The 27079-nt window shown below is 41.9% G+C and overlaps 1 protein-coding gene across 1 annotated transcript in view; it reads left to right on the forward strand.

The window, feature by feature from the left end:
- The first annotated feature begins 535 nt into the window (after nucleotides 1-535).
- The window catches only part of LHFPL1 (LHFPL tetraspan subfamily member 1), a 40527-nt gene continuing 13983 nt past the window's right edge, over nucleotides 536-27079 (forward strand). The window contains exons 1-2 of the mRNA XM_019426886.2: nucleotides 536-1052; nucleotides 11124-11222. Of these exons, the coding sequence (XP_019282431.2) occupies nucleotides 587-1052; nucleotides 11124-11222 (565 nt within the window). The 5' untranslated portion in view covers nucleotides 536-586. The remainder of the gene's footprint in view (nucleotides 1053-11123; nucleotides 11223-27079) is intronic.

Consider the following 27079-nt stretch of genomic DNA (forward strand, 5'->3'; position numbering starts at 1 on the left):
GTGAGAGAGGAACCCCATATTTTATTCTGCACATTTTTCAACCCTGTGAACGGCTCATATTGATGCCCTCTTAGACATCCTACATAGGTCGTAGGGGCACATCCTGTGACCCCCCACAGTGAGCTCTCTTTCCTTCTTCTCCCTTGTAGGAGGGGCAGCCCCCTGAGTTGTCTTCCTTCTCCCTCACTCTCTGAAAACAACTTGCTTCCTGACCCTCTTGAGATACCATCTCCTTCCAGGCCTCCAGGCCAGTAAAGCCGTTCCACCGGAAGCTGAGGATTCTCTGGGCAGCCTTGGTTTCATTCAGCCTTCCCTCCTGCCACTTGCTTCATGCTAGACGTCAAGAGTTGAAAGCTGTCTGATCAGGCTGCGTTCGAGCTGCCGGAGCAGCCACCAGTTCAGTTCTATGGCTCTTCCATTGCAGCCTAGAGACCATAGAAATCTGAATCAGGTGGAGGGAAGGGAAGATGGGGAAAATGCTGGAAAGCAGAATCCCAGAAGGACCTAAACGGTCCTGAGGAGAATAATTTTATCCAGAAGCAAAGGCCAAGTGGTACATAAACGAGCCCTAGGACTGGCCAGCCAGATGAAACTGGCCTGCTTGCTAACTTTCTGCATTTGGTGCTATGACCCAACTCATCTCCCCATCCCTGCAGAGAAACCTGGGACCATGAGGAGCAGCCTGACCCTGGTGGGGACCCTCTGGGCCTTCCTGTCCCTTGGTACTGCTGTGGCCAGTTCTACCAGTTACTTCCTGCCTTACTGGCTCTTTGGATCCCAGCTGGGGAAGCCAGTGTCATTCAGCACATTCCGGAGGTGCAACTACCCCGTGCGGGGAGAGGGGCACAGTCTGATCATGGTGGAAGAGTGTGGGCGCTATGCCAGCTTCAGTGCCATCCCAAGCCTGGCCTGGCAGATGTGCACAGTGGTGACAGGTGCCGGCTGTGCTCTGCTGCTCCTCGTGGCACTGGCTGCTGTCCTGGGCTGCTGCATGGAGGGGCTCATCTCCAGAATGATGGGACGTTGCATGGGAGCAGCACAGTTCGTGGGAGGTAAGACTGTGTCACCGGGGCTGGGCAGGTTGTGGAGCTTGGCGGTGGGGGTGGGGGTGGGACGTGTTGCCTTACGGGGAAATCCACTCTCAGCCCCTCCTGTTTATCCAACCCGAACGCCTTTGAAACACCCAGCCCAGGACTCCCCAGAGTGCAATCTATAGCAGGGTTTTACTCACAGCAAAACGGGCTAGTAGCAAAGTTGGTATCTGGGTTTTTTGTTTTTCGTTTTTGTTTTTTTTTTTTAGCCTCCATTTTCATCACCTTCTTCCGCCTGAGCAGTGCCCATTGAAGACTTTTATCCAGGTCCGCTTTCCAGGGGCAGCAACATATACTCTAAATACACTTGATCTCCGAGAGCCTTGATCTCTGGTAGTGATCTCAAAGGGCAATGATCTGATAAACATGTACACGCAAGTGCTAATTACTGACAAGTTTAATGTACAGCCTTCACCAAAGGAATATATTTCTAAAAGTGAAATGCTAGGTACCAGACAGACTGTAGGTCCCTGCTTATTTGCCCTATATCTAAGGCTAGCCCTATCTGGTAGCTGTTAACAGTCTATCCCAATTTCCTATGGCCCTGACCCACCCTACTCATTTTTCCCCTCATTCAGACTCCCTCTAAATTTAGTGCAGAAGACCTGGGGTGCTGGTAGTGTGCAGATGGGCCAGGAAAGAGCAAAATGCAAATATGGCAGACTGCGGGAAGGCGATGGGGGCAGTTTAATTTGAACTTTGCGAGAAGAAAAGGCAAGTGTAGACAGGCAAATGTATGTGTTATATTTTATACCTAAATGGGGCACTGGGAAAAAGTGCTGGTAGAACATCTTGCTGAAGTTTGTGGTTGTTGTTCATGAAGTTTTAGAATCATTATTCAAGTTATCATCATTATCATCTCCATTAGCAGCACAATGTGTGTGAATGGAGCCAAGAAACTTGGTTCCCACTTCTGGCTCTTACGCTAAGTTGCCCAGTGGCTGGGCAAGTGACAGTGACCTCTAGTATGCTCACCTCCCTTCCTTCCTTGAATTTGTTCATTGGCAAGATGGCGCAGATGCTAAATTTCTTTATTCTCTCTAATGACTGTATTGAGATGGCTTTGGAGTAAGAGAATAGTGGTGAACAAAGACATTGTTTCTCAACAGGAGCTATTCCCGCCCTGCCCTGGACGTTTGGTAATCTCTTTGAGACACTTTTGATTATCACAACTTGGGGAGTGTGCTATTGACATCCAGTGGATAAAGATGTGGGATGATGTTAAATATCCCACAAGGCACAAAAACATGACAGCTTCCAATTTCCAACAACAAAGAAGTATCCGGCACAAAATGACAATCATGCCAAGGTCGAGAAACCCTGAACTAACACATCATGGTTTCTTGACCTGCTTATGAAAATTGCCAGTTTCTTTGTGTTGTTCCAGTTAAGGTGATATTTTCTGGTTCCCTCTTTCTTCAGACTCACTGTAAAAGTTTTAAATGTGAATTCACATTCTAGTCTCCCTTATTCCTGAAATTTTCCATTCTTTAGCTACTAATGGTTTTCTCGCCACATTGAAAGTCATTAGACTAGCTCCTTTCTTCCCCCTTGAAAACCATGGTACAGAACCAGTTACTAAGGCTGGTCTAAGCCAATGACTTTGTCTCCCTTTGGGGGCTCTATGGGTATCACAAATAAACCTTAAATAGGCTCACTTTTCACCTGAAATCTTGGGCATGCTATAGATAGCTCAGCACTTTTATGGACACGTTATTTCAGAAAATAACACTTAGCTGGCGGGAGAAAGGGACGGTCTTTACAACTTATATTTATATTCTCAGGGCCCAGTTCGGTGCCTGGCACAGACCAGGTCTTCAGTAACTGTAGAAGAATGAATACACAGCTATGGCAGTGTCTAGCATATCTTAGGATAAGTTGAACACGTGAGAGCTGGGTTCCTTCACATCTTATCCTTTTTGTTTCCCCCAGGGGACGTTAGCACCCTGAGTCCTTTTCTATTCTGATTTGAGAGTGACAGCTTAGCCTCACTTGAATTTCTAAGAGTTGCCAGCAGAGGGTGAGAGGGGCTAATTGGTAGGAATCAGAAGGCAAGTAACAACAGCTTCCACCAGAGTCCAAGCATTATTAACAGTGGCTCCTACTCCCAGCTTACTTGGGCTTGACTGAGACTTTTACAAAAACCCTTATGTTTCTCCATATGATATATTTTAGTTGATCCCACTTCCAAGGTTTAGAAACTCAGAGGAAATTCTTGAGGAGGTATGTGGGTAGGTGATGGAATTTTACAATACACTCATGGACTGAGTGGGGAAGAACTTTGGCTGAGTGGCAGGTGTCATACATAGGAAGCAAAACATTAGTACTATTTTCCTCTTATGTGGTTCCTCATATAGAATGATTCCCCATTGACCCTTGCTCATAGGCATATGGTCACAGTATTTATACCTGGGTGAGGGCCTTTAAAGTTCAAAAATAAAATGCCATTTGACAGTAGTCATAGGAGTCAAGACCCAAGGTATGGTGGTTCAAGGTTTATCCCTGGATAAGTGAATGATACTGGACAGATGGCTAAATTTCCACAGCTCTCCCATCTGTAACACCAGCCAAATAAGAGTCGTTTGTACCTCCTTTTTAAAAGCCGTCACCTGTCAAGGTTACATCAGATGTGAGGGAATGGTGAAGACTGCTTGGATGCATCATATTTCCTAGGAGCCCCTTGGCACATGACCATCACCCAAGGGTCTCCAGAGATCTTGTATCTGACCCCTCGGAGGTATGCTCTGTCAGTGTCAGGAAGCCAAGCCTGAACAGCACGTTTAGCACCACGGATAAAAGACACAAGAGAAAGAGCTGTGGGGGTTAAGTTTAAGCTTGCTGTTCAGCTGAGGGGAATTGATTTTGTTGTTCCAGGCCTGCCTGCTTCTCGGCAGCTAGTGCATTAACCGAAATGCAGCAGGGGGGTGGAGCCAATTTGTTTTAGGTCTGGTTGATCTCTGCCAGACCCCAAACCACTGAAGAGATGGAGTATCCATTAAGAACTACTCCCTCCCCCCTGCCTGACTCGTGTTCCCCAGTTTGGCAGCTGCCCACAGAGATGAACAGTGGGAAGTGGGAGAGACAGGAAGAAATAAAGAGCTGCTGGCCTGAGTCAGACTTAGCAAGGTGACCTGATGGGGCCCTTGGGTCCCATTTGCTCCACCTGCAGCTGATCCAGCTGGACAAGCCTAGGGTCCAGGGAGCCTTCCACTGGGACCTTCATGCCCTGCTCCAACCGGTGAAGGAAACATCTGGCCAGGAGATTATTTCAACCCTGGGGATGCTGGGCTTTCCAAACAGCTGGCCCCCAGTCCCTGAGAACAAGGTCATTATTCACATTCCCCTGTGTATACATATGCAAGATGCTTGTGAATTGTTCTCTATCTTCAGTGCGAGCTAAACAAAGAAGAAATAGTTGAGAAGTAAATATAAGGAACTTCTTGGCAGGAAAAAGTATAAGATCTTGGATCGGGTTACATGAGGGAGGCCAAGAATCTTTCTCGAGCAGGGAATGTATCAAGATCACCTGGAGGGCTTAAAAATATGTGGACTCCCCAACTCTCTCAACCTTTTTCCCATTCTGATTTACATAGCAACAGGTGGACGTCTGCATGTTTTGAAAAATCTCCCCAGTGACTCTGATGTGTATGCTGTGTTCCTTTTTCCCAACGCAAGTGAGAACCACCACTCTGGACATTTTTTTTTTTTTTTTTTTGGTTAAGGAGATATAATTCAACGTACCCAGACAGGCACCAGTGTTTCTTTCCACGTAAGGTCCTAATGTTACATGCTTCGAGCTCAGTGAAAATTGCCACTAGAGACAGATCACTGAGAACTTGAATCAAGGAAAGGGGGCTCTTTTTCTAAAAATAAAACAAAACAAAAACAAAGTCAAAAACAAAACAAAAACAAAAACAAAACCCCATTATCTTCCCTGTAAACCATGCATTTCCTGGAAAAATCCCTCAAGTTTCACCAGGCATCATTTAGTTTATCCTTACCATGATGAACGAGGATAAAAGTGGCTTTCTGCTTGGGAAAATAGTATTTAAAGAAGTTAACCCACTAGCAAATACTTAGGTACCAAATTGGAGCAGAGCGGAGAATATGGGTCAGGGCTCCTGACTCTCAGCCCTGGGCCTTATGCACCGGTGCTACTGATTTGTCCTTTTCCTCTTGAAGATGAAATGCTATCACAGTGTTTTTTTAGAGAGGCCCATGAACCGTTTGTATAAGAATTACCTGGGGTGCTTGTTAGTGCCATTCTAAGCCTACTGAATCAGAACTGATGCCTTATACTCTGTATTTTACACAGTCTCCTTAGACTGATCTATTCTTGACAATATAGTATAAAACAGTTGAGATGTATGCACCGGTCAGCCTAAGAAATATGTTACCGATACATTTATAGTCTCCTTCATATCCCGATCATATTCCCTTGTTCCTACAGCAGAGGTAGCTATGATCTTTCATTCATACACACCAACATTTGAGAACCTCTGCTCAGTGTTGTTCATAATGTTGCTTTTTCCTAGAACTCCCTTTTCTTCCATCTCTGCCTGTAAACATCTGCCTCTTTCTCCAAGTTCAGGTCAAATGTAGCCTCTATGTGAAGTCTCCCCTGATCTACCTTAAATATTTCTTGCAGAAGTAAACTTTCTTATAACTCCAAGAGAGAATATGGGGTCAAATGAATTAGAGAGTTGAGTGAGGAGCTCCCCGGGAAGGGAAAGCTAAGATTATAGCTAGAGGGCAGATTTATACATTTTCTAGTACGTTTGAGAACTGGACTTCTGCTCAGGTGGTAAATTCAAACTACCTAATAACCATATTTGGACAGATATTTGGGGATGGGGTGGAGAGTGCCACAAAATGGCTGCATACTCAATATCTGCGCTTGTGGATGGCGGAAGGGGTAGCAAAGGGGATTGGTAACACCCAGGGATGGGACTTTCTCTGCCCAGAGACGAAGGTTAGGCATCTGCCTAATGGAGAATGTGCAGTTAGAAGGAGGTTATATGACTGTTGGGGTATGGGAAAGTAGTCATTCTGTCATCAAGGGAAGGTTGAGTGTAGCTGGGATGTAGCTGCAAGAAGGGTTCCACGTTCTGTCCGAGACGGTGAGCGAGTCTGAGGGTTTGTATTGGTGTTGAGGTTGCCTGCCACAAGGGCTGAAGAAAGTGTTCAACTCCAGGCCTCTGCTTGGTCAGAGAAGGGAATTCAGACTATAGCAACAAAGTTAGGGGAGGATATTTGGTATATTTTGGGATAGGGGATTCTTGTGGAAAGAACAGTCAAAGAAGGGAAACAAGATAGCAGCCCACTGGTCACTGTATAGTAGGGAAGTAAGAATGAGAACATACTCTCACATTCCCCTGTGTGTACATATGCAAGATGCTTGTGAATTGTTCTCTATTTTCAGTGAGAGCTAAACAAAGAAGAAATAGTTGAGAAGGAAATATAAGGAACTTCCTTCTTGGCAGGGAAAAGTATAAGATCCTTTCTAGAGACAGGTGAGAATAAGAAAGTACCCAGCTGAACAGAAGCAGTTGGGGCAGACTTTTCCAAGGGACGTATCTGGTTAGACAAAACCAGGAGTTAGCAATAACACATACAGAAGTGGGAGCCGGGGCTAGATCTCACACAGGGCTGGAGTTGGGATTTAAACTAGTTTTTTTCTGGGGCACCTGGGTGGCTCAGTCAGTTAAGCATCTGACTTCAGCCCAGGTCATGATCTCACAGTTTGTGAGTTCGAGCCCCGTGTTGGGCTCTGTGTTGACAGCTCAGAGCCTGGAGCCTGCTCTGGATTCTGTGTCTCCCTCCCTCTCTGACTCTACCCCACTCGCTCTCTCTCTCTCTCAAAAATAATTAAACATTAAACTAGTTTTTTTCTGCCATCAGAGCAGCCCAGGAATATGCTGAATATGCTGTGTTCATCATTTAAAAGGCAGGAGGGAGGACAGAGGATAGGAAGAGTAGGAAGGCTGGTTGGGCAGAGTATGGGGCCACATGCACTGGGGCAGAACACATGCCTGGCCGAGATTTCTAGTCTCTGGCTTGGTGCCTGCAAAAAATTGCGAGATAACAACTCCAAAACAGGCAGCTTTTGAATCGAGCCCTATTCAGTTTTTGACTTTTCAACTGGTTTTTCTTATGAGGACAAAGAGGTGAGAAAGAAATTAGCACAGAGAATATTATATGTGAGAAGTTGAGAGAGGAGTCATAGGGGGAGGCTGCTGTTTAATAATAATATTTTTTATTGAGCACTTTCTATATGCTAGGTACTTTATGAGTATTACTTTTTGAAGCAGCCCTATAGGATAGAGTACTATTCTCATTTTAAAGATGAGATAACTGCACAGAGAGATTAAGTAACTTGCCGAAAGTCACACAGCCTCTAGGTGGCAGAGCTGAAATTTGAACTTAGATCTAGACTGACTAGAGAATCCATTCTCTCTCTTTTTTTCCAGCTTCTTAAAATATAACGGACATAGGACACTGTAAGTTTGAGGTGTAAAATGTGATTTCATACACATACATATTGTGAAATGATTACCACAATAAGGTTAGATAACAATCTATCACCTCATTTCATTCCTTGTGTGTGTGTGTGTGGTGAAAACATCTAAGATCTAGTCTCTTAATAACTTTCAAGTATATATAATCCAGTATTGTTCTCTGAAGCCATTGTGTTGTACCATCTCTCTGGATCTAATGCCTATAAGATTCCTAGTGCTTGCTAGAGATATTGTTGTCAAAAGGCAGTCATTTCTGGATAGAAGGACAGAGCTTCTAAGGGTTGATGATCTCTCTGATTAGTGAGAAAAAGTGTTTCCAGTAACTGGCTATGTGACTATAGGTAAATCACTGTCCCTCTCTGAGTCTCAATATCCACATCTGTAATGCGGACGGATTAGAGTAGGTAATCTCCAGAGGCCTTTCCCTCTCTAGGATTCTATAGCTGTACTAGGTGTCTAGGATGATCTCCCATCCATGCTAAGAAGATCCCTTCAAAAGGCTTCCCCCTTGGGTAGTGTGGGCAAAGTAAGCTGTCTGTTAGGTACCCAGAGCATACTCTGAAACAGATGCATTTATTGGGCACTTATTATGTACCAGGTACCAAGGGTACATAGTCGAAGATAAATAAGGCCCCTCCCTTCAAGAAACACACACTTTTTTTTTCTCAAAACATTTTATTAAGAATACATTCATTGGGAGTAGATTCCCATGGTTCATCACTTACATACAACACCCAGTGCTCATCCCAACAAGTGCCCTCCTCAATGCCCATCACCCATTTTCGCCTTCCCCTGCACCCCCAGCAACCCCCAGTTTGTTTTCTGTATTTAAGAGTCTCTTATGGTCTGACTCCCTCTCAGTTTGTAACTATTTTTCCGTTCCTTCCCTTCCCTCATGGTCTCCTGTTAAGTTTCTCAAATTCTACCTATGAGCGAGAACATATGACGTCTGTCTTTCTCTGACTGACTTATTTCACTTAGCATCATACCCTCCAGAAGGAACACACACTTTAGTGAGGGAAGCAGACCACAATCAGTTGTAAAAGATATATATCACAGGATATTTCAGTCACAGGAGTAAGCACAAGGTGCTGTGGGAACAGAGGGGAGGAAAATGTTAACTTAGGCTGGGGGCGGGGCACCTGGGGGATTGTGAGAAAGGCTTCCTGGAGAAGATAGTTCCTGACCTAAGCTTCTCAACACGGTAAGGTCTGAGGAACAAGAGAGGGCTGAAGAAGTTCCACCCTCTTCAGCCATGGCAAGACAGACACTCGGCCAGCACTAGAGCTCATGACAGTCCCAGGGCTTTGAAGGTGGAGGTTAGAAAGCTGAACTGCTGTTCTTTCATTAACGTGTGTTCTTTTCTTCCTAGTTTATGTGGAAAAGCTCACTTTTTAGTAACTCTTCTCTCAAAGGATAAGTACCAGGAGCAGGAAAAGGCTTAGGATTCGTTTCCCATTTTGTCTTTAACCCATTGTGCACACTCTGAGCTCCATATTCTGGCTGATACCTCTTCATATCATAGGATTTCAGTTCATCTGTGGTAAAAACAAACGAACACGACGAAGGAATCCCTAAACAAATAGGAGTGTTGTTCCATTGCTACTGGATAAATTCCAGAGCTTAGGAAGACCTTTGAGTGACCAGTTTCGTTTCCTTTATGACTACGAGACAGATAAGAATGCCTTCTAATTTTAAGCATTCCACTGAAGAGAATTTCTAACCTTAATTGGTCATTCTTTTAGTTTCCAAACCCTCTCTTACTGTTAGAAAGTTATCTCAGTTTTCCTATTTAAACTCTTCTTGCTACCTCATCTTTTTCTCTGGACTCATTGAATATTAAGAAAAGCTGGCTGCCATGTTGCAGACAAGCTTAGAGTACTTTGTGGTCTTCTTCCGAAAGGATTCATCTTAAGGCAGAGTGGACTTATTAGCTTCTCAGCGTGTACGTGGAATCTTCCTCAGCGGGGAAAGGGAGGTGCAGGGGAGGCCAGCAGTCCCTGGAGTAGCCTGCCTTTCACTGTCCAGCCGAGCCCTAGAGCTCTGGAACCTATAAATATGCCATTCATTCATCATTGATCAAAGCCCTGCTCCGTGGAGGTTCTGTGTTATTAGTCTCTGCATGTATATTTCTGGCACATGACCTTCCCATAACCTTTGGTGTGGCACCCAGGGATAGTGTTCTTGTAATTAGGCTCTCTTGGTTGGAAGTAGAAGAGCCTCACTTGAGCTCTTTCACTAAAAAGGGAGTTGATTATAACACAAGGAAAGTGGAACTGGAAAGCCATTGGGAAGGACTGGATTTTTCTCTAGCTCTTTCAGGGGAAGTGTGGAGTTCTTCGCCATGGCGTGTCTGCTTCATGCCGCTGTATTCTCTCTCTCTCTAGGAATCAGTTTGCTCAGCCTACCCAGAGTTGATGTCTATTCATAACTCTGGATTGAACTTGGCTTCAGCTTGACACACACTTGGTTCTACCTCTTGGTGTTTCTTCCCTAACCTTTGCCCCATCTGCTAACTCCCTCAGCATCTCTGTTTCTGGATTAAAATGTCCAGAAGGAAGAATCAGGCCCAGCTGATGTCTTCATGCCAGGATATGAGGTCACCCATCATTGAGCAGCCAATGAATTTGGTTGTTTTTGTGTTAGCTGTCATGTGTAGTCCACCGCACTGTCACCAAAGACATGAGGGAGGAAGAGGTCATAGGTTATAAAATGTAAACCTGGGCAGTAAGGAAGAGCTGAGGATGATGTAGTTTCCTTAGAAGGAAGTATCAGCAAGCAGACCCAGATTTGTATCTCTGGTCAGAAGAGTAAGGTTATTGCTAAGATCCCATAGTTTCTCTGTAGTGACCAAATAACCTAAACAAAATGGATGTGAAGATGGGGGGCACAGCGGAAGGTATCAGAAGCCAAATAAAGGAGAGATGCTTAGCATAAAGCTGGAACGATTTCTCAGAATGAGACAGTATTTCTGGAAGAAGGAGTGTGGTGCCCTCCTCACCAGGAGAAGCCTACCCAATGTGTATGCTTTCTGTAGATATCAGTCTGGCAGCTGAGTCTAAGTGATAGAAGCCATGACCTACCTTTAACCATTAAGGACCCATTTGACTCTTAGAAAAGGCTGAGTTTTAGGAAAGAGTAACATTCTCTACATTGTTGTCTTTTGAAAATCAGACCAAGATAGAAGAAGAGTCCAACTGGAGAGGCCAAGTTAGCTTTGTGGGTCGTTGTCAAAAACATTTTGCCTGTGAAAAGTACACCGGCCTGTCTTAATTCCTAATACTGCCTTTTCTTTAGAAGTTGTTCCCTCTACTATCTACTGCAGCTCACTACTTATGACATGGCCAAGAAATCCTGTTGAGTTGGTAGTGTCACAGACATTTAAGGTTAAAGGGGAAAGATAAACTCTGGGAACAAGAGGCAGAGTTGGAGCTGAGCTAATCCAGAGAGAAATTTGGGGTGACAGAAGACTTGTTACATTTTCTTCTACCTATGTGTATGCTTTTCTTTCCAGGGTTGCTGATAAGCTCAGGCTGTGCATTATACCCCTTAGGATGGAATAGCCCGGAGATAATGCAAACATGTGGGAATGTCTCCAATCAATTTCAGTTAGGTAAGGTGGTCTGGGCAGGATGGCAGTGATGGATCTTTTGGGAACCTGGTTTTGCAAGTGCTTTACTTCTTGGAGGGGAGTCTTCTTGCTAATGGTGCTTGCCTGAGTCTCTGTCATCATGTTAGCTTGTGGGGAGTGGTGGCTTGGCTAGATTCATTTGGCCTTGATAACTCACAAAGGTGGGACATACATTTCTCTTTTTCGGTTATGTCTCTCTACATCCTTTATGCACTTTTACCCAGAGTCCTGTGACCAGTTTGGGGAAGCCCTATCTACAGGGGGATTTCAAATGTTTAGAAACTGATGATCTGTCATTCTCTGAAAAAAATCCCAGTTTCTATTACTCTTTCCTTTCCAGGCACTGATTTCCAAATATAAATCAACACTGTCTCTTCTCACTCTCTATGAAGGATATAACGAGAGGTAATCTGGTTTACATCAAGCATTAGGAACCTAGATTAAATATTGGGAATTGTTACTCACATTGTTACATTGTTAGTGGTACGTTAATGGCAAGAGCTGTCAAATATTAGAATGGGTGGCGGAGTAATTCTGGACTCTTCTATGGCTGCCAATTCTCACTGAGAACGACAAGTTCACTAATGTGAATTGGGACTAGATTAGACTCTAATTGAAAGACGTCAAAGTATTTTCCCAATATACTATCGTGGAAGAGAGTAGAAGGGGAAATGTCTAGGGTTCTTTGAGTATTCTCAATTGTAGGAGAGGATTTTGGAATAATGAGGTCACCTATTCCCTACAGCTTACGTTCCAATACTTCCCTTTCTGTCTGTTGCCTCAGCCTGTTTTTTGAGTCTCCTCTGATTCATTTTTGGAGAAAGGAGTTGTTCACTATACAAGCATAGCATGAGAGAAGGGCTATATAGAAGATGTGACAAATGTGGGCCCTGGAATGTCTAGTGTTACTGGCTCAGGGCTGAGCTGACTGGCAAATATAATAATATTGCCATAGGTGAAGGAATGAGTACATATTTGGGGGTGGGTTCTGAAGAAAAAGGAAGCAAGCCACTATTCCAGCTAGCTGGGATAGAGACAGTTAAAGATTTAGTACATTTCTCCTATTTGGTTGTTGGATATATAATTCTACTTTTTAAAATAATGGCTTTATTGATATACAACCCACATGCCATAAAGTCTGCCATTTTAAAGTGTACGATTAGTGGTTTTAAGTACATTCACAAATTTGTGCAATCATCACCACTATCTAATTCCAGAATATTTTCATAACCCCCCAAAGAAACCCCTTACCCATAAGTAGTCACTCCCCATTCCTCCCTGCATCGAGCCCCCCCGCAACCACTTTCAATATAGATTTGCCTATTCTGGAAATTTCATATAAAAGGAATCATATAATATGTGGTTTTTACGTCTAGCTTCTTTTACTTAGCATGTTCGTCCATGTTGTAGCATGTATCAGTACTTCTGTTTTTCAATATGAAAGAGTTCCAATTTCCCAGCATCTTCACCAATACTTGTTTACTTGTTTTCCATTAATTTTTTAATGTTTATTTATTTTTGAGAGAGAGACAGAGAGAGACAGAGCATGAGCAGGGGAGGGGCAGAGAGAGAGAGGGAGACACAAAATCCCGAGCTGTCAGCACAGAGATCGACACAGGGCTAAAACTCATGAACTGGAAGATCATGACCTGAGACAAAGTCCAACGATTCACCAACTGAGACAACCAGGTGCCCCTGTTTTCCATTTTTAAAAGTCATAGCTATCCCGGGGGGTGTGAAGTGGTATCTCAATGTGATTTGAATTTGCATTTCCCTGATAACTGACGATGATGAGCTTCTTTTCATTTACTGATTGGACATATCCTTCCTATATCTTCCTTGGCGAAATGTCTATTCAAATTATTTGCCAATTTTTAACTGGGTCATTTGCTTTTTTTGTTATTGTTGTTGAGTTGTGAGAGTTCTTTATGTATTCTGGACACTAGACCCTTTTCAGATATATGATTTGCGAGTTTCCCATTCTGTGCGTTATATTTTACTTTACTGATGATGTCCTTTGAAGTACAAAGTTATTTAATTTTGATGAAACCCACATTTCTCTATTTTTCTTTTGTTTCTTGTGCTTTTGGTGTCATATCTAAGAATATATTGCCAAACCCAAGGTCATGAAGACTGTTTGGGCTATTCTGGATCTCTTGCATTTCTATGTAAATTTCAGATTCAGCTTGTCAGTTTCTGCACAACAGCCAGCTGGGATTTTGATAGAGATTGTGTTGAATCTGTACATCAGTTCGGAGACTATTGCTACTTCCACAATGTTAAGTTTTCCAATCCAAGAACACAAGATGATGTTCCACTGAGTTAGATCATTTTTAATTTTTTTCAATGAGATTTTGTAGTTTTCAATATACAAGTCTCACTTCTTTTATTAAATATGTTCTGAAGTATTTTATTGTTTTTGATAATATTATACATAGAATTGTCTTCTTAATTTTATATTTGGATTGTTCATTGTTAAAGTGTATAGAAATACAGGTGGTTTTTCTATATTGACCTTGTATCCATCAAGCTGGCTGAACTCTTTTATTAATTTTAATGATTTTTTTTTGGTAGAGTCCTTAGGATTTTCTACATATACGATCCTGTCATCTGAGAATAGAGATAGTTTTACTTCTTCTTTTCCAATCTGGGTGTCTTTTATTTCTTTTCATTATCTAATTGTCTTGCCTAGAACCTCCACAACAATGTTGAATAGAACTGGTGAGAGCAAACATTATTGGCTTACCCCTTACCTTAGGGGTAAAGGGTCCAGTTTTCCACCACTAAATATTGATGTTAACTATTGGTTTTTTTCATAAGGCTTTTATTAGGTTGAGAAAGTTCTCTTTTATCTATTCCTAGTATGTTAAGTGGATTAATCATGAAAGTGTGATGGATTTTGTCAAATACTTTTTCTTCACTTACTGACATGATCACTTTTTTACTGATTGATTTTCATATGTTAAGCGAACCTCGCATTTCAGGGATAAATCACAGTTGGTCATGGCATATATAATCCATTTTATATGTTGTTGGGTTTGTTTGTTAGTATTTTATTGAGGATTTTTGCATCTATGTTCATTAGGAATATTGGTCTATGGATTTCTTTCCTGTGATGTGTTTGTTGGATTTGGGTATGGAGGTAACATTGGCTTCATAGAATGAGTTGCTACTTTGATTAATGTAAAATGCCAAAGTAAAAGATTGCAGACATGATTTGCATATAGTCATCTGGCAGTTTTCTGCACTAATCACCACCCCAAGGGGCTAGTTCACAAATGGGCAATTTTGTGTGTGGCTGCCTTTGTTTCAAGTTGACGGCCATCAATCGTGTTTACCACAGGATCATTATTTTTCTCTTAATTTTTACTCAATATCTTATTATTGTTTCTCTCTCCATTACATTCCCCTCCTTTATTACCCTTCTCTCCTGCACCATATGTCTCCCCAAGGACTCTAGCTCCCCTGTCCACAGTGCACTGGATAGTGTAGTTCTGTAAATGCTTAGGGATAAAGGGATTGCTGAATCCTGCTTGAGTCAAGCCCTCCCAGTTCCTTTTTCGAATCACCCTCTCTAATTCTTCCAATCACCAAAGTGTCTCTCATCCATGAGCCACATTTCGGGCCCATATTCTTCAATTACAGGCCTCCATATTAGCACTTTTCTGTTTGAAAAAAAACCTGGTTAATGCTGAAAAGGAGAGACCATCTGTGCCACTCTTGACCCTTTTCTGGTCAGCTGCCAAAACATATATGACGGTGTCAGCTGTATTATCAGCTGTTCCCTTGTTACAGAGGTGCCAGGAGCAGCAGCAAAACATGTAGTAGAATTAAAAAAAAATATATTTTATGATATGTTGGCAATACTGAGCTTGTGGATACCAAGGTTTGGAAAAGCCAATGCTAGAAGTACAGCTTTTCCCCTTAGACTTTTGTTTAAGACTCTGGAGATTCTGGGGTGCCTTGGTGGCTCAGTCGGTTGAGCATCCGACTTCAGCTCAGGTCATGATCTCACGGCTCATGGGTTCGAGCCCCGCGTCGGGCTCTGTGCTGACAGCTCAGAGCCTGGAGCCTGCTTCAGATTCTGTGCCTCCCTCTCTCTCTCTGCCCCTCCCCCCTCTCACACTCTGTCTCTGTCTCTCTCTCAAAAAGGAAATAAAAATTTAAAAAATAAAAGTGCATTAATGCTCTGGACATTCTGGTAGTGGGGAAGCCCCTTCGGCATACCTTAAATACCGTGTGGATAGATGAATGAAATACAAGAAAAGTACACTCAGTATCCAGTGTACAGACTTTTGTTTCTTTTTCCTTGAAAGGCAGCATGGTATACTGAAAGATCATAAGCTTTGGAGTCAAAGATCTCAGTTGCTATCCAGGCTCTGCCCCCTATGTATTTGTATGGGGGTACAGTCACTTAGTGTCTGTGTCTCACTTTCCTTCTCTGTAAAATGGGGGATAAAAATAATACCTATTCCAACGTTGTCACAATGACATAATAAAATATATATTAAAGTACCTAGCACAACATTTGACTTGAAGTAGATAGGGGCCTTCTTTAAAAGATAGCAGAGCAGAATGTGCTGGAGGGGAGACTATCGATTGGTGGCATTAGTTTGATTCTTCTCTAGGCTCTATTTTACGCACTCTGTATTTCGGAAAGGAAGCTTCACAGAGTCAGGAAAGACATGAGCCCTACCCGAGGAACAAAGCTTCTTACCTTGACTTGCTTGAGAGAGATGAAGGGAATGAGGAGGACAGTGGAAGCAGGCATTGTTAGTCTGCCAAGGCGATTGTGAGAATGAGTAAAATAGAATTCTACTCTGAGACTCTGGATAGCCTCCTTCATCTTCCAGTATGAAGAGGTCACACTCGTATTTTTAGCTCCTCTTTCCCTGGGTTTCCATTCCAGTTATCCTGAACCATTCACTGTTACAATTTTTAGTCCTAACCTGAATTATCAAAGATATAACTTGTATTAAGGCAGCACTCTTGGGGTATGTGTTGGATTAAAGATGAGCACAAATTCTTTGATGCCCTTCCCATAAAGAGGCTAGGTCTGTCTCTACTGCTTATGTTATAAATCTGGGCTGGCCTATAACTGCTTTAACCTGTAGAGTATGGCATAAGTGACATAAAGCTTATTCTAGGCCTAGCCTCTAAAGAACGTTCTGTTTCCATGTTGGTTTCTGGGATCTCTAAGCCATCATATAAAAACTTTGACTACTCTGCGGGAGTGACCAAATGGAAAGTCCCACAGATACTTGGAAACAGAGAGAGGCCCAGCTGAGTCCAAACTTCCAGCCATTCCTGCAAAGCACCAGACATGTGTGCAAAGCAGTCCTAGGCCCTCCATTCAAGCCATCTGAATACCACTGAATGACTCTAGTTAAAGCCAATTGCAGTAGAAAAATTGCTCAGCTGAGCTCTGACCAAATTATTACCTATAGATTCATGAGATATAATAAAATGGATTTTTTTAGTTTATTTATTTATTTTTTTTGGGGGGGGGCAGCGCAGAGGGAGGGGGAGAGAAAGAATCCCAAGCAGGCTGCACGCTGAGACCTGATGCAAGGCTTGATCTCATGAACCGTGAGATCATGACCTGAGCCAAAACCAGGAGTTGGATGCTTAAACGACTGAGCCACCCAGGCACCCCAAAATGGATGTTGTTTTAATCTACTATGTTCTAGAGGTAGTTTTTTATTTTTATTTTTTTAATGTTTATTTATTTTTGAGAGAGACAGAGTGCGAGCGGGGGAGGGACAGAAAGAGAAAGAGACACTCTCAGAGAATCCAAAACAGTCTCCAGGCTCTGAGCTGTCAGCACAGAGCCCAACCAGGGGCTTGACCTGATGGACTGTGAGATCATAACCTGAGCCGAAGTTGGATCCTTAACTGACTGAGTCATCCAGGCGACTCTCTGGGGACAGTTTGTTATACAGCAATGGATAATAAGAAAAATTCCAAATCATATACATATAAATTTAAGATTTTGATTTTTAATCAAAAGCAATTTATGCATGTGATTAAACAGTATGTAAACATATAAAATGCAAAGCCAAAGTCTTTTTCCTAACCCTGACTCCATTCCCCAAAGGGACCACTAAATTTTTTATATCTCTCCAGAATTTTAATAAATATAAAATATAAAAAAATATATAATATATATAAAATATATATATTATATAAATATATATAATATATAATATATTATATATATATTTTATATATATTTATATATTATATATAAATATATATATTTAAATATAAATATAAATATAAATAAATAAGTATATAAAATATATATATAAAATATAAAAATATAAAAAAAAATCTTTATTTTGTTCATCCAAGGTCATATTAGGTATCTAGTAGCTAACTGTACCATTCTGCACCTTGCATTTTTTTACTTACCAAAATCTTTTAGAGAGCTAGCAATGTTTATAGATCTCCTTTCTACATTTCCAGCATGCCATATTTTTCCATTGTAGGGGTAGCATAAACTCTGTGAAGGCAGGGATTTTTTTCTATGAGATTAAGTAACTTGCTCAGGGTCACTCAGCTGATAAACTGGCAGAGCTGGGATTCGAATTCTAGAGGTCTGGTTCTAGCTAGCACCATCCAAAAGAAGTTCCTGCAATGGTGGAAATGTTCTGTGTCTTTCTGTCCAATGTGTTTAGCCTGTAGCCGTATGTTATTGTTGAGCAATTGAAATAGTAGGTTGGTGGGACTCAATTTTTAATTTAACCTAATAAATATTTAATCTTATTATTTTATTTATTTTTATTAATTTTATTTCTTTAATTTTATTAATTTAAATGCAATAGCCACAGTGTGACTAGTGGCTACCATATTGGAAAGCAGGGCTTGAGAGTCTGTGTTTTTAACCTCTATGCTCCTCTGTAGAGAAGGAAGAGCCTACTAAGGAGACCCAGAAAGAATAGCCAGAGAGACATATAAAGAAAAATAGGGGGGCGCCTGGCTGGCTCAGTTGGTAGAGCATGTGACTCTTGATCTTGGGGTTGTAAGTTCAAGTCCCATGTTGGGTGTTTGAAAGTACTTAAAAATAAAATCTTTATTTTATTTTATTTTATTTTATTTTATTTTATTTTATTTTTTTATTGTTTTAATAGAGAAAGAGAGTGCATGTGTGCAAGTGGGGGAGGAGCAGAGGGAGAAGGAAAGAGAATCTCAAGCTGGCTCCACACCAAGTGCAGAGCCCAACTTGGGGTGTGATCTCATGACCGTGAGATCATGACCTGAACTGAAATCAAGAGTCGGATGCTTAACCAACTGAGCCACCCAGGTGCCCCTAAACATAAAATCTTAAAAACAAAAAAAGAATGCAGGGTCACAAAAACCAAGAGAAAGAGAATCCATCAAAGAAGGGGGTGTAGTCAATTGTGTGTAATACTGATTCAAGTTGCTAGATGAGGACAGAGAAGTGACCATTGGCATCAGCCAGCCAAAGTTGACCTAGAGAAGTTTTGCAATTACAGATATTGGAGTAGTTGTGAGATGAGGACAATGAAAGCAGCATGTGTAAACAATTCTTTCAAAAAGTTTTGCTATGAGGGAAAGCAGAGAAACTGAGCAGTAGCTGGAGGAGAGGAGGATGTGGGATTAAGAGAGGCTTTTTCTAAGATGGCCAAATACTTGAGTAATGATGATAATCATCCTGTAGCGGAAACAGATTGATGCAGAAAAGCAAGGTCCTTGAGAATGTGAAGGTACAAGAAGAGCCTTGAACAGAGACTTCATTTCAGTGGGTTTCACATATTTCAGCTTCACTGTGGTTTTCAAAATCCTCTTAGATCCACAAAACTACTAGGGAATTCCTTCATACCCGATGGCCTATACAGACAGTGGACACCCAACTGAGCCCTACTGAGAATTTTGAGAAGCTGAATACTTCTAATGGGACAGAGCAGTTTTCAAGCTAGCTTATAAAACCACTGTGTTACCAACAGCACTTAAATGCAAGGTAAGGTCTATCAATAGATCACATTTGCAACATGTTCTCATGAATATTATCTAATCTGATTTTCAAAAGTGCATGGATAACGGATGGTAATATGCCCATTTTATAATGAGGAAAGCCTGAGGTAGGAATAGGTAAAGTGATTTGTGTAAGGTCATACAGCAAGTTAAAGGCACAACTGTGAATGGAGCTTATCTCCAGATTCACTGTCCTATGTGCGCGCAATGACTTTTCCCCTCTCCACTGGTGAGGGTGTGTCTTGAGTCATTTGAGAATTTTTCCTTAAGATCTACTTTAGCTCTATTGTTTCCAGAAACAAATGTCTGAAACATCATGGAAAGTACCTAGTTTTACATCTTGTCTCTCTCACTTCCACCCTCAGTCTGAGTCCCCTGTCAATCTTTTAGTGTAGTCAGGGTACAAATACATAAGGCAGCAGCGGCACCTGACGGGATTCTGGAAGAGGTCGTAAGGGGAATGGATATGTGTGGGAGATTTTAAAGTGCCTCTAGATTTGACTTGCATTAATACAGACACCTAAGTTGTCTTGCTAAACTTGATCATAGAAGAAAGATATACAAAACTTTTTGTTTCATATGTTCTAAGATCACATACAGTCTACCTAGGGCCTCTCTCTGGTCTTCTAAGAGCATATCTACTCTTTATGTACTACCCATCTTGGTCTTTCTTCTTGAAAGGAAGAGATTGAGTAGAGCAGGGAAGGGAAAATAAAACATCAGAGGGTCTGGAGAAGACACAGCTCCTAAGACAAAAACACGGTTGTATAAGGAATTCCCAAACTCTTACACCCCAAAAGTTTGGTTATCACCAGTTACACCCCCAAGACCTGACCTTTACTGTCCTCCAGCTTGTGCTCACCGACCCTTGTCCCACATTTTTTCTTAAGCTCTTTTTTTCCAGCTTATCTATGAACTTAGGCAAAGGGAAAGTGAAACTGCCCCTGGAGCAAGTGACTGCCCTGACAAGACCTCCAGCCAGCCCAGACCATCGAGACTAATTTTAACTTAACCCCTGACCCGCACCTGCACAGATGGACCTTGGAGTGACCTCTAGAATGCCTCATGACTACCTTTATTATAATACTAAAATCTCCACCCAAGGTGGACCCTCAGCCTCATTACATAACACACAATGTATGTATGGGCATGTTTCCTTAAGGTGCATGTGTGACCTTATGCCTGCCTCTACATACAATAACAAGGCTTCCCTATCTAAATATTTATCCTAAACCTAAATAAAAGGGGGAGTCATGGCTTTGGAAGCTATTCCTTCGTGATCTCCTTATTTGCTGCAAATAAAGTTTACTTTGTGAGACAACTCAACCTGGTCCAGTTTCTGACTCACCAAGGAGCTAACTCACATTGATTTCATTACATGACCACCTCCCTTCCATTGCCTCCCTTATTTCTAGGATCTTCTCTCATGTCTCCAAACCTATCTTCCAGGTCCCCTGCTGTCCCAATCCTCCCTCAGTGCCTGCTCTAACCCCCTGGAACATACCTTACCTGGCTCTCACCCACCAGGATCATCAGTTGAGCAGTTTAAGTAATTGACTCCTTTTCTTCTTTTTATCCATTCAAAGAGGAAATTAACTTGTATGAAACTGTTGTAGGATTTTTTTACCTCAGTACCCAGGGTTCATTGTCTTGCCACTTCCAAGAATGAAGATGTGGACACAAAATGAGCAGCAGGCAGAATTTTATTAGCATATAAGATCAGAAAGGAAGAATAGTAGGAAAGCTCTCCTTACAGAGAGGGGACATTTGAAAGTGAATGCCCAAGGACTATAGGCGAGGGTCCTTATTTTATAAGGTTCCGGTCACCACCCCCCTTCCCTTCCCCCTTGTTCCTTCTCATGTTCTACCCTTATTGGCTGGATAACTCTAGGTGCTGGGTTGAACATTCCTGATTGGCTCGACTCCATTGCATGAGGGGTGGTCTATGGCCATACCATTCCTTGTGGGTCATGTGTTTTATGCTCTACTACTTATTTTTAATTAGGTCTTTTGTCAAATTCCTGAAGGGAACCTGAGGGGGAGTAGGTGGTGTCTGTTACATTCTTAAGAGGAACCTTATGCCTGAGGGGCTTTGCTGTGTTCAGACACTCCCAGCATTGTTCCAAAATATGTGTTTTTCCCCACCCAGGGTCCTCAGGTCCTAACCTTTCACTCTCTGCCTACTGAATCCTATCTTTTCTTATCATAAAATCACAAGAGACCCCCCCCCATCCCAAATAGCCAAGAGAGTCTTGAGAAAGGAGAACAAAGTTGGAGGGATCATGTTCCCTGATTTCAAACTATATTACAAATCTATACTAGTCAAAACAGTATGGTATTGACATAAGAACAGACATATAGATTAACAGAACAGACCTGAGAGCTCAGAAATAAACCCACACAAATTAATTTGCAACAAAGGAACCAAGAGTATACAATGAGAAAAGGGAACTGTCTTTAACAAATGGTATTCAGAAAACTGAACCACTATATGCAAAAGAATGAAGCTGGACCACTATCTTATACTGTACACAAAATTAACTCAAAATGGATTAAAGACTTAAACATAAGACCTGAAACCAAAAAACTCCTAGAAGAAAACATAGGAAGTAAGCTCCTTGACATCGGTCTTGCCGATGGTTTTTTTGGATTTGACACAAAAAGCAAAGACAACAAAAGCAAAAATAAACAAGTGGGTCTATATTAAACTAAGAAGCTTCTGCATAGCAAAGGAAACCATCAACAAAATGCAAAGGCAACCTATCAAATGGGAGAAAGTATATGCAAATCATATATCTGATGATAAGGGGTTAATGTCCAAAATATATAAAGAACACATACAACTCAATAGCAGAAAAACCTCAAACAATCCAATTTAAAAAATGGGCAGAGGATCTGAATAGACATTTTTTTTTCAAAGAAGGCATACAGATGGCCAACAGGTACATGAAAAAGTTCTCAACACCCCTAATTATCATGAAATGCAGATCCAAATCACAATGAGATATCACCTCACACTTGTTACAGTGGCTATTATCAAAAAGACAAAAAATGGCAAGTGTTGGTGAGGATGTGGAAAAAAGGGAACCCTCGTGCATTGTTGGTGGGCGTGTAAATTGGTGCAGCCACTGTGGAAAACTGTGGAAATTCCTCAAAAAATTAAAAAAATAGAACTACCATATGATCCAGGAATTTCATTTCTTGATATTTATCTGAAGGAAATGAAAACACTATCTCAAAAAGATATAGGCACTCCCCTGTTCATTGCAGCATAATTTACAATAACCAAAATATGGAAGCAAACTACGTATCTGTTGATGGATGAATGGATAAAGAAAATATGGGATATGTATACAGTGGAATATTATTCAAGCATAAAAAAGAAGGAAATCTTGACATTTGCAACAACATGGATTGAATTCAAGGGCATTATGCTTTGTGAAATAAGACAGTGAAAGGTAAATGCTGTATGATCTATAAAACCAACCAATCCAACAACTAACCAACAAACCAAACTCATGGATACAGTGAAATGATTGGTTATTGCCAGAGGCAGACGGTAGGAGGTGGGTGAAATAGGTGAAGGGGGTCAAAAGGTTCAAATTCCCAATTATAAAATAAATAAGTCTTGGGGCCGTAATGTACAGCATGGTGACTATAGTTAGTAATACTTATCGTATATTTGAAAGTTGCTAAGAGAGTAGATTTTAAAAGTTATCACAAGAAAAATATTGTAATCATGTATAGTGATGGATGTTAAGTAGACTTATGTGATGTTAATTTCATAACATTTACAAATATTGAATCATTTGTACATCTGAAATGAATATAATGTCATACGTCAATTATAGCTCAATAAAAATAAATAAGAAGTTAATCAAATATTTAATACAGGAAAACAAAACAAACACTGATCAGGAGCTTGCACTGAAACCTACAGTGGGAGGGACCTTACAGATCAATCAGCGGGTTTATTTATATCTAGTGAGACCCAATGGGGGCAGGTGACTTTCTCAAAGCCCCACAACTAGAGACCTGGGACTAGCTTCCTGACTCTCAGGCGTACTACCCGTGCTGCCCAATAGCAATCCAATCAATACCTGTTTGTTGAATGAATCACTCATTCAGTACAAAGGGGAAAGTCAGACAAAGGCTCCCAGCAACAGCCTGTTAAGGGCAAACTTTCCCACACTTTAATTTGATTAACTAAATGAGAGATTTAAGCTGAGAAAGGTGTTTGGATGGTTCTTAATTAAACTCCGGCCATCAAATAGAGATTTCAACAACTTGATCCCACACAAGTGAATCCTCAGTCCAACGTTAAGTTGATGCATTTAACTCTACCACCTATTTGTCCTTCACCGAGTCTCTAATTGGCATCAACAACAGCGTGAGTCAGGGAAGAACCCAAGGGAAGATTGACTAGTGGTAAGAGTGGGCTTTAGCACAGCTACATCCTGAGCTCTGTGACCTGGGGCCAGTTTTTCAGCATTCAGGAGCTTATTGCTACCTCGTGGGGTTGTCGTGAGGATTAAATGAGCTCACACAGGCAAAACACACAGTGCAGTTGTTGAGCGCCTGGGTGGTTCAGTCGGTTGAGCGTCCAACTTCAGCTCAGTGAGAACCTATGATCCCATGGCTCATGGGTTCGAGCCCCACGTCGGGCTCTGTGCTGATGGCTCAGAGCCTGGAGCCTGCTTTGGCTTCTGTGTCTCCCTCCCTCTACTCCTCCCCTGCTCACATGTGCTCTCTCTCTCTCTCAAAAATAAAGCTTAAAAAGAAATTTTTTTTAAAACACAACAGGTTAATAGTAGAAAGACCTGCATTCAAATTTGAGCCTTGCCACTTCCTAGTTGTGAATTTGGGGGCATGCTGGTTAACCTCAGTGTCTCCATTAATGGGGATCGATAAAAATATTTTTCTCCATAAGGATATTGAGAAGATTAAGTGAAGTGATACACACATACAAAGCATTTCACACAACAGGCTGCACTAAATGTAACTTGTGTTGGTAGGTAGTCGGCACAGTTCTCCAGAGCCTCTCTAGGGAGGACACCCCAGGCTTGACTTCTGGGAGGGAGGGAGAGACCCATTCAACTTGACAAAGGCCTGCAACAGAGGCTACCCAAAGGCCTCATGTGTGCTCCCTGTGTTTCCTCTCTCTGAGGCCCATTTCCTTTGTTCTCTCATCATTTCCTCTCATTCTTGCCAGTTCAAAGCCTTTTACGGCGACTCGGGGTTTAGACTTTATGGGTTCAGTTTCCAGGCATTTCCTGTTACCTTTCCTCTTTATCAGTTTCCTTCTTTATGGACAGTCTGTTTTCTTGTGCTCACCGCAGCACAATGAGGCAGCTTAATACATTCTCATGTCCACAGAGGGGCAGCAGAGTGTGGTAGAAACAGTCCTGGCCTGGGTAGCAGGACAGCTGTGTTTTAATTTTCCTAAATTTGCTCGAGCACGTTACGCCCCCACCCTGAGCCTCAGTTTCTCTGTTTTTATAGAGAGAGCATTGAATTAGACTGAGGAGCAACCAGAGGCCCCAGACACCTACCTAGACCTCTGCCGTGACCCACCTACGTTCGTGGTGAAGCCTTTGATCCAATTTCACGTTTATCTATTGTGTTCTTAAAAAACCAGAAGGATAAACCAGTCTACTTAAGGCAGCCTTCCTAGAGGAGAGGGGCCTTTTATTATCACTCCCCCAGGGGAGTGAGGGCCAGGGATTGGCCCAGGGGATTGAGAAAAGCAACTCGTCTATGGGGCAGCATCGGCTAGAATGCCCTGGGCAGCCTGTCCTTCTGGAAAACTCCTGGCTCAGGTGTTGCTTAAGGTTTTCCAGTTGCCCTCCTAACTCGCACAAAGAGGAGTCTCCATCCAGAAGAGCTGGGCTAAGCGGGAACAGACAGGAGGAAACGGGTGAGTCAGGGAGCAACTTCATTCAGCCATGTATCCCTGGTGCCTGGAACATGCTTGGCACTCTCTAAATGTTGCACTGAGTGGAATGAACCGATTGTAAGGTGGCTCTGTTGTCATCTTACTATGGGACCATAGCTGAGTCATCTCAGCTCCTTATTTTTTGTGTTTTTTATTGAAATATATTTGACCTATAACATTGTATAAATTTAAGGTGTACAACAGGTTAATAGGATACATTTAATAAACTGTAAAATGACTGCCATTGTAGTGATAATTAGCACCCCTATCATATTACATAATTATTTCTTTTTAGTGGCTGGAATAATTAAGGTCTAGTCTCTTAGCAAGTTTGATGATTATAATACATTATTATTGTTTATATTCACTATACTGTGCATTAGACCCCTAGGGTTTATTTACTCCTTGTTGCAAATTTGTACACTTAAACAACATATGTCCTATCTCCCCACCCCCAGCCCCTGGTAACCACCATTTTATTCTCTGTTTTGGATGACTTTGGCTTTTTTAGATTCCTCATATACATTTCACTTCTTTCTTTGTCATCATTTTAAAAAATTGTTTTAATGTTTATTTGCTTTTGAGAGACACAGAGAGAGAGAGAGAGAGAGCCGGGGCGGGGGGGGGGGGGGGGCAGAGAGAGAGGGAGACACAGAATCCGAGGCAGGCTCCAGGCTCTAAGCTGTCAGCACAGAGCCGGACACAGGGCTCAAACCCACGAACCGTGAGATCATGACCTGAGCCGAAGCTGGATGCTTAACTGACTGAGCCACCCAGACGCCCCTGTATTTCACTTCTTTAACCCTAGCTCCCCATGACTAAAGTGAGGATGATTTTTTATCTACTTTCAGGGATTGTTTTGGCCATGAAATGACAAAGTGCACATAAATGTACTTTATGAAAACAATGCCCTACAGGCGTCGGGCGTTGAAGATGAGAAAGCTTATCTACTGTTAGATTCCTCCCCCCAGAAAGTATCATTTTAGTGACTAAACTTCAGTGCCAAGTTTCTCACTGACCGTCATCTCTTAAAAATAGTGAAGAACTTTAATGAGATTCTATACATCCCATGGGATGCTAAGCTATTTTCATTTTGAATAGGAAAAAAAAAAAAAAAGACAGTGCTTATAAACATTTCTGCCTTTCTTGAAATAGCCAGCATGAGAAAAGTGTGCTTACCCCTGGAAGAATCGATCCCTAAGGTGACTTCCAGCTTGACGACTCCAGAGGGAGACAAGACTCTAAAAAGACCCCAGAGGGCAGGTTCTCAATTTACTTGGCCTTATTTCCCCACTTAGCGCTTCGCAGAGGGTCTAGCGGGCTCATTGACTGAAACAGTGAAGGCAGGCTTGTGAACTGGTTGTCTGTACATCAGACCACCACGAGATGGCAGTAAAGTCAGGCGAATTCATTCTGTTTTCTGCTTCGTTCAGCCTCTGGTGCTCAGGTCAAAGAATATGATTCACGTTTAATTTCCTTGCTTCCGTTTCCTCCATTCAAATATCCTTCTACAAACCTCAATATCATAGTTTTTTGTCCCCCTCAGTTTTAGTCTGTGTCTTTCCCTGGCTACTGGGGAATGATACAGTATTGTAAGCCTTTGTTTAGAAACAGAAACCATTTGTAAATAGGCGTGTTAGTACCGTAACGCCCATTTTCACAGGGCTCTCGCAGGGACGAAATGAACTGATGTACCTAAAATTTCGTATAGGGCCCGAACTCAATAAATGTGAACAATGACTGCCATTATTAGTATTGTTATTCTTATGGGTTAGACTGACCCAGGTTATTTGATAAGTGAAACAGATTTCAAAGGTAGGAACCAGAAGGAAAACGGGGAACAATTCTTGCACACACATCCCAGGGGCAGTTCTCTGGCAAGGTTAGAGTTACAGGGGTGGAAATA

Source organism: Panthera pardus, unplaced genomic scaffold (assembly GCF_024362965.1).
Source record: "Panthera pardus isolate Hobbes unplaced genomic scaffold, ASM2436296v1 HiC_scaffold_27, whole genome shotgun sequence".
Taxonomy (NCBI): domain Eukaryota; kingdom Metazoa; phylum Chordata; class Mammalia; order Carnivora; family Felidae; genus Panthera; species Panthera pardus.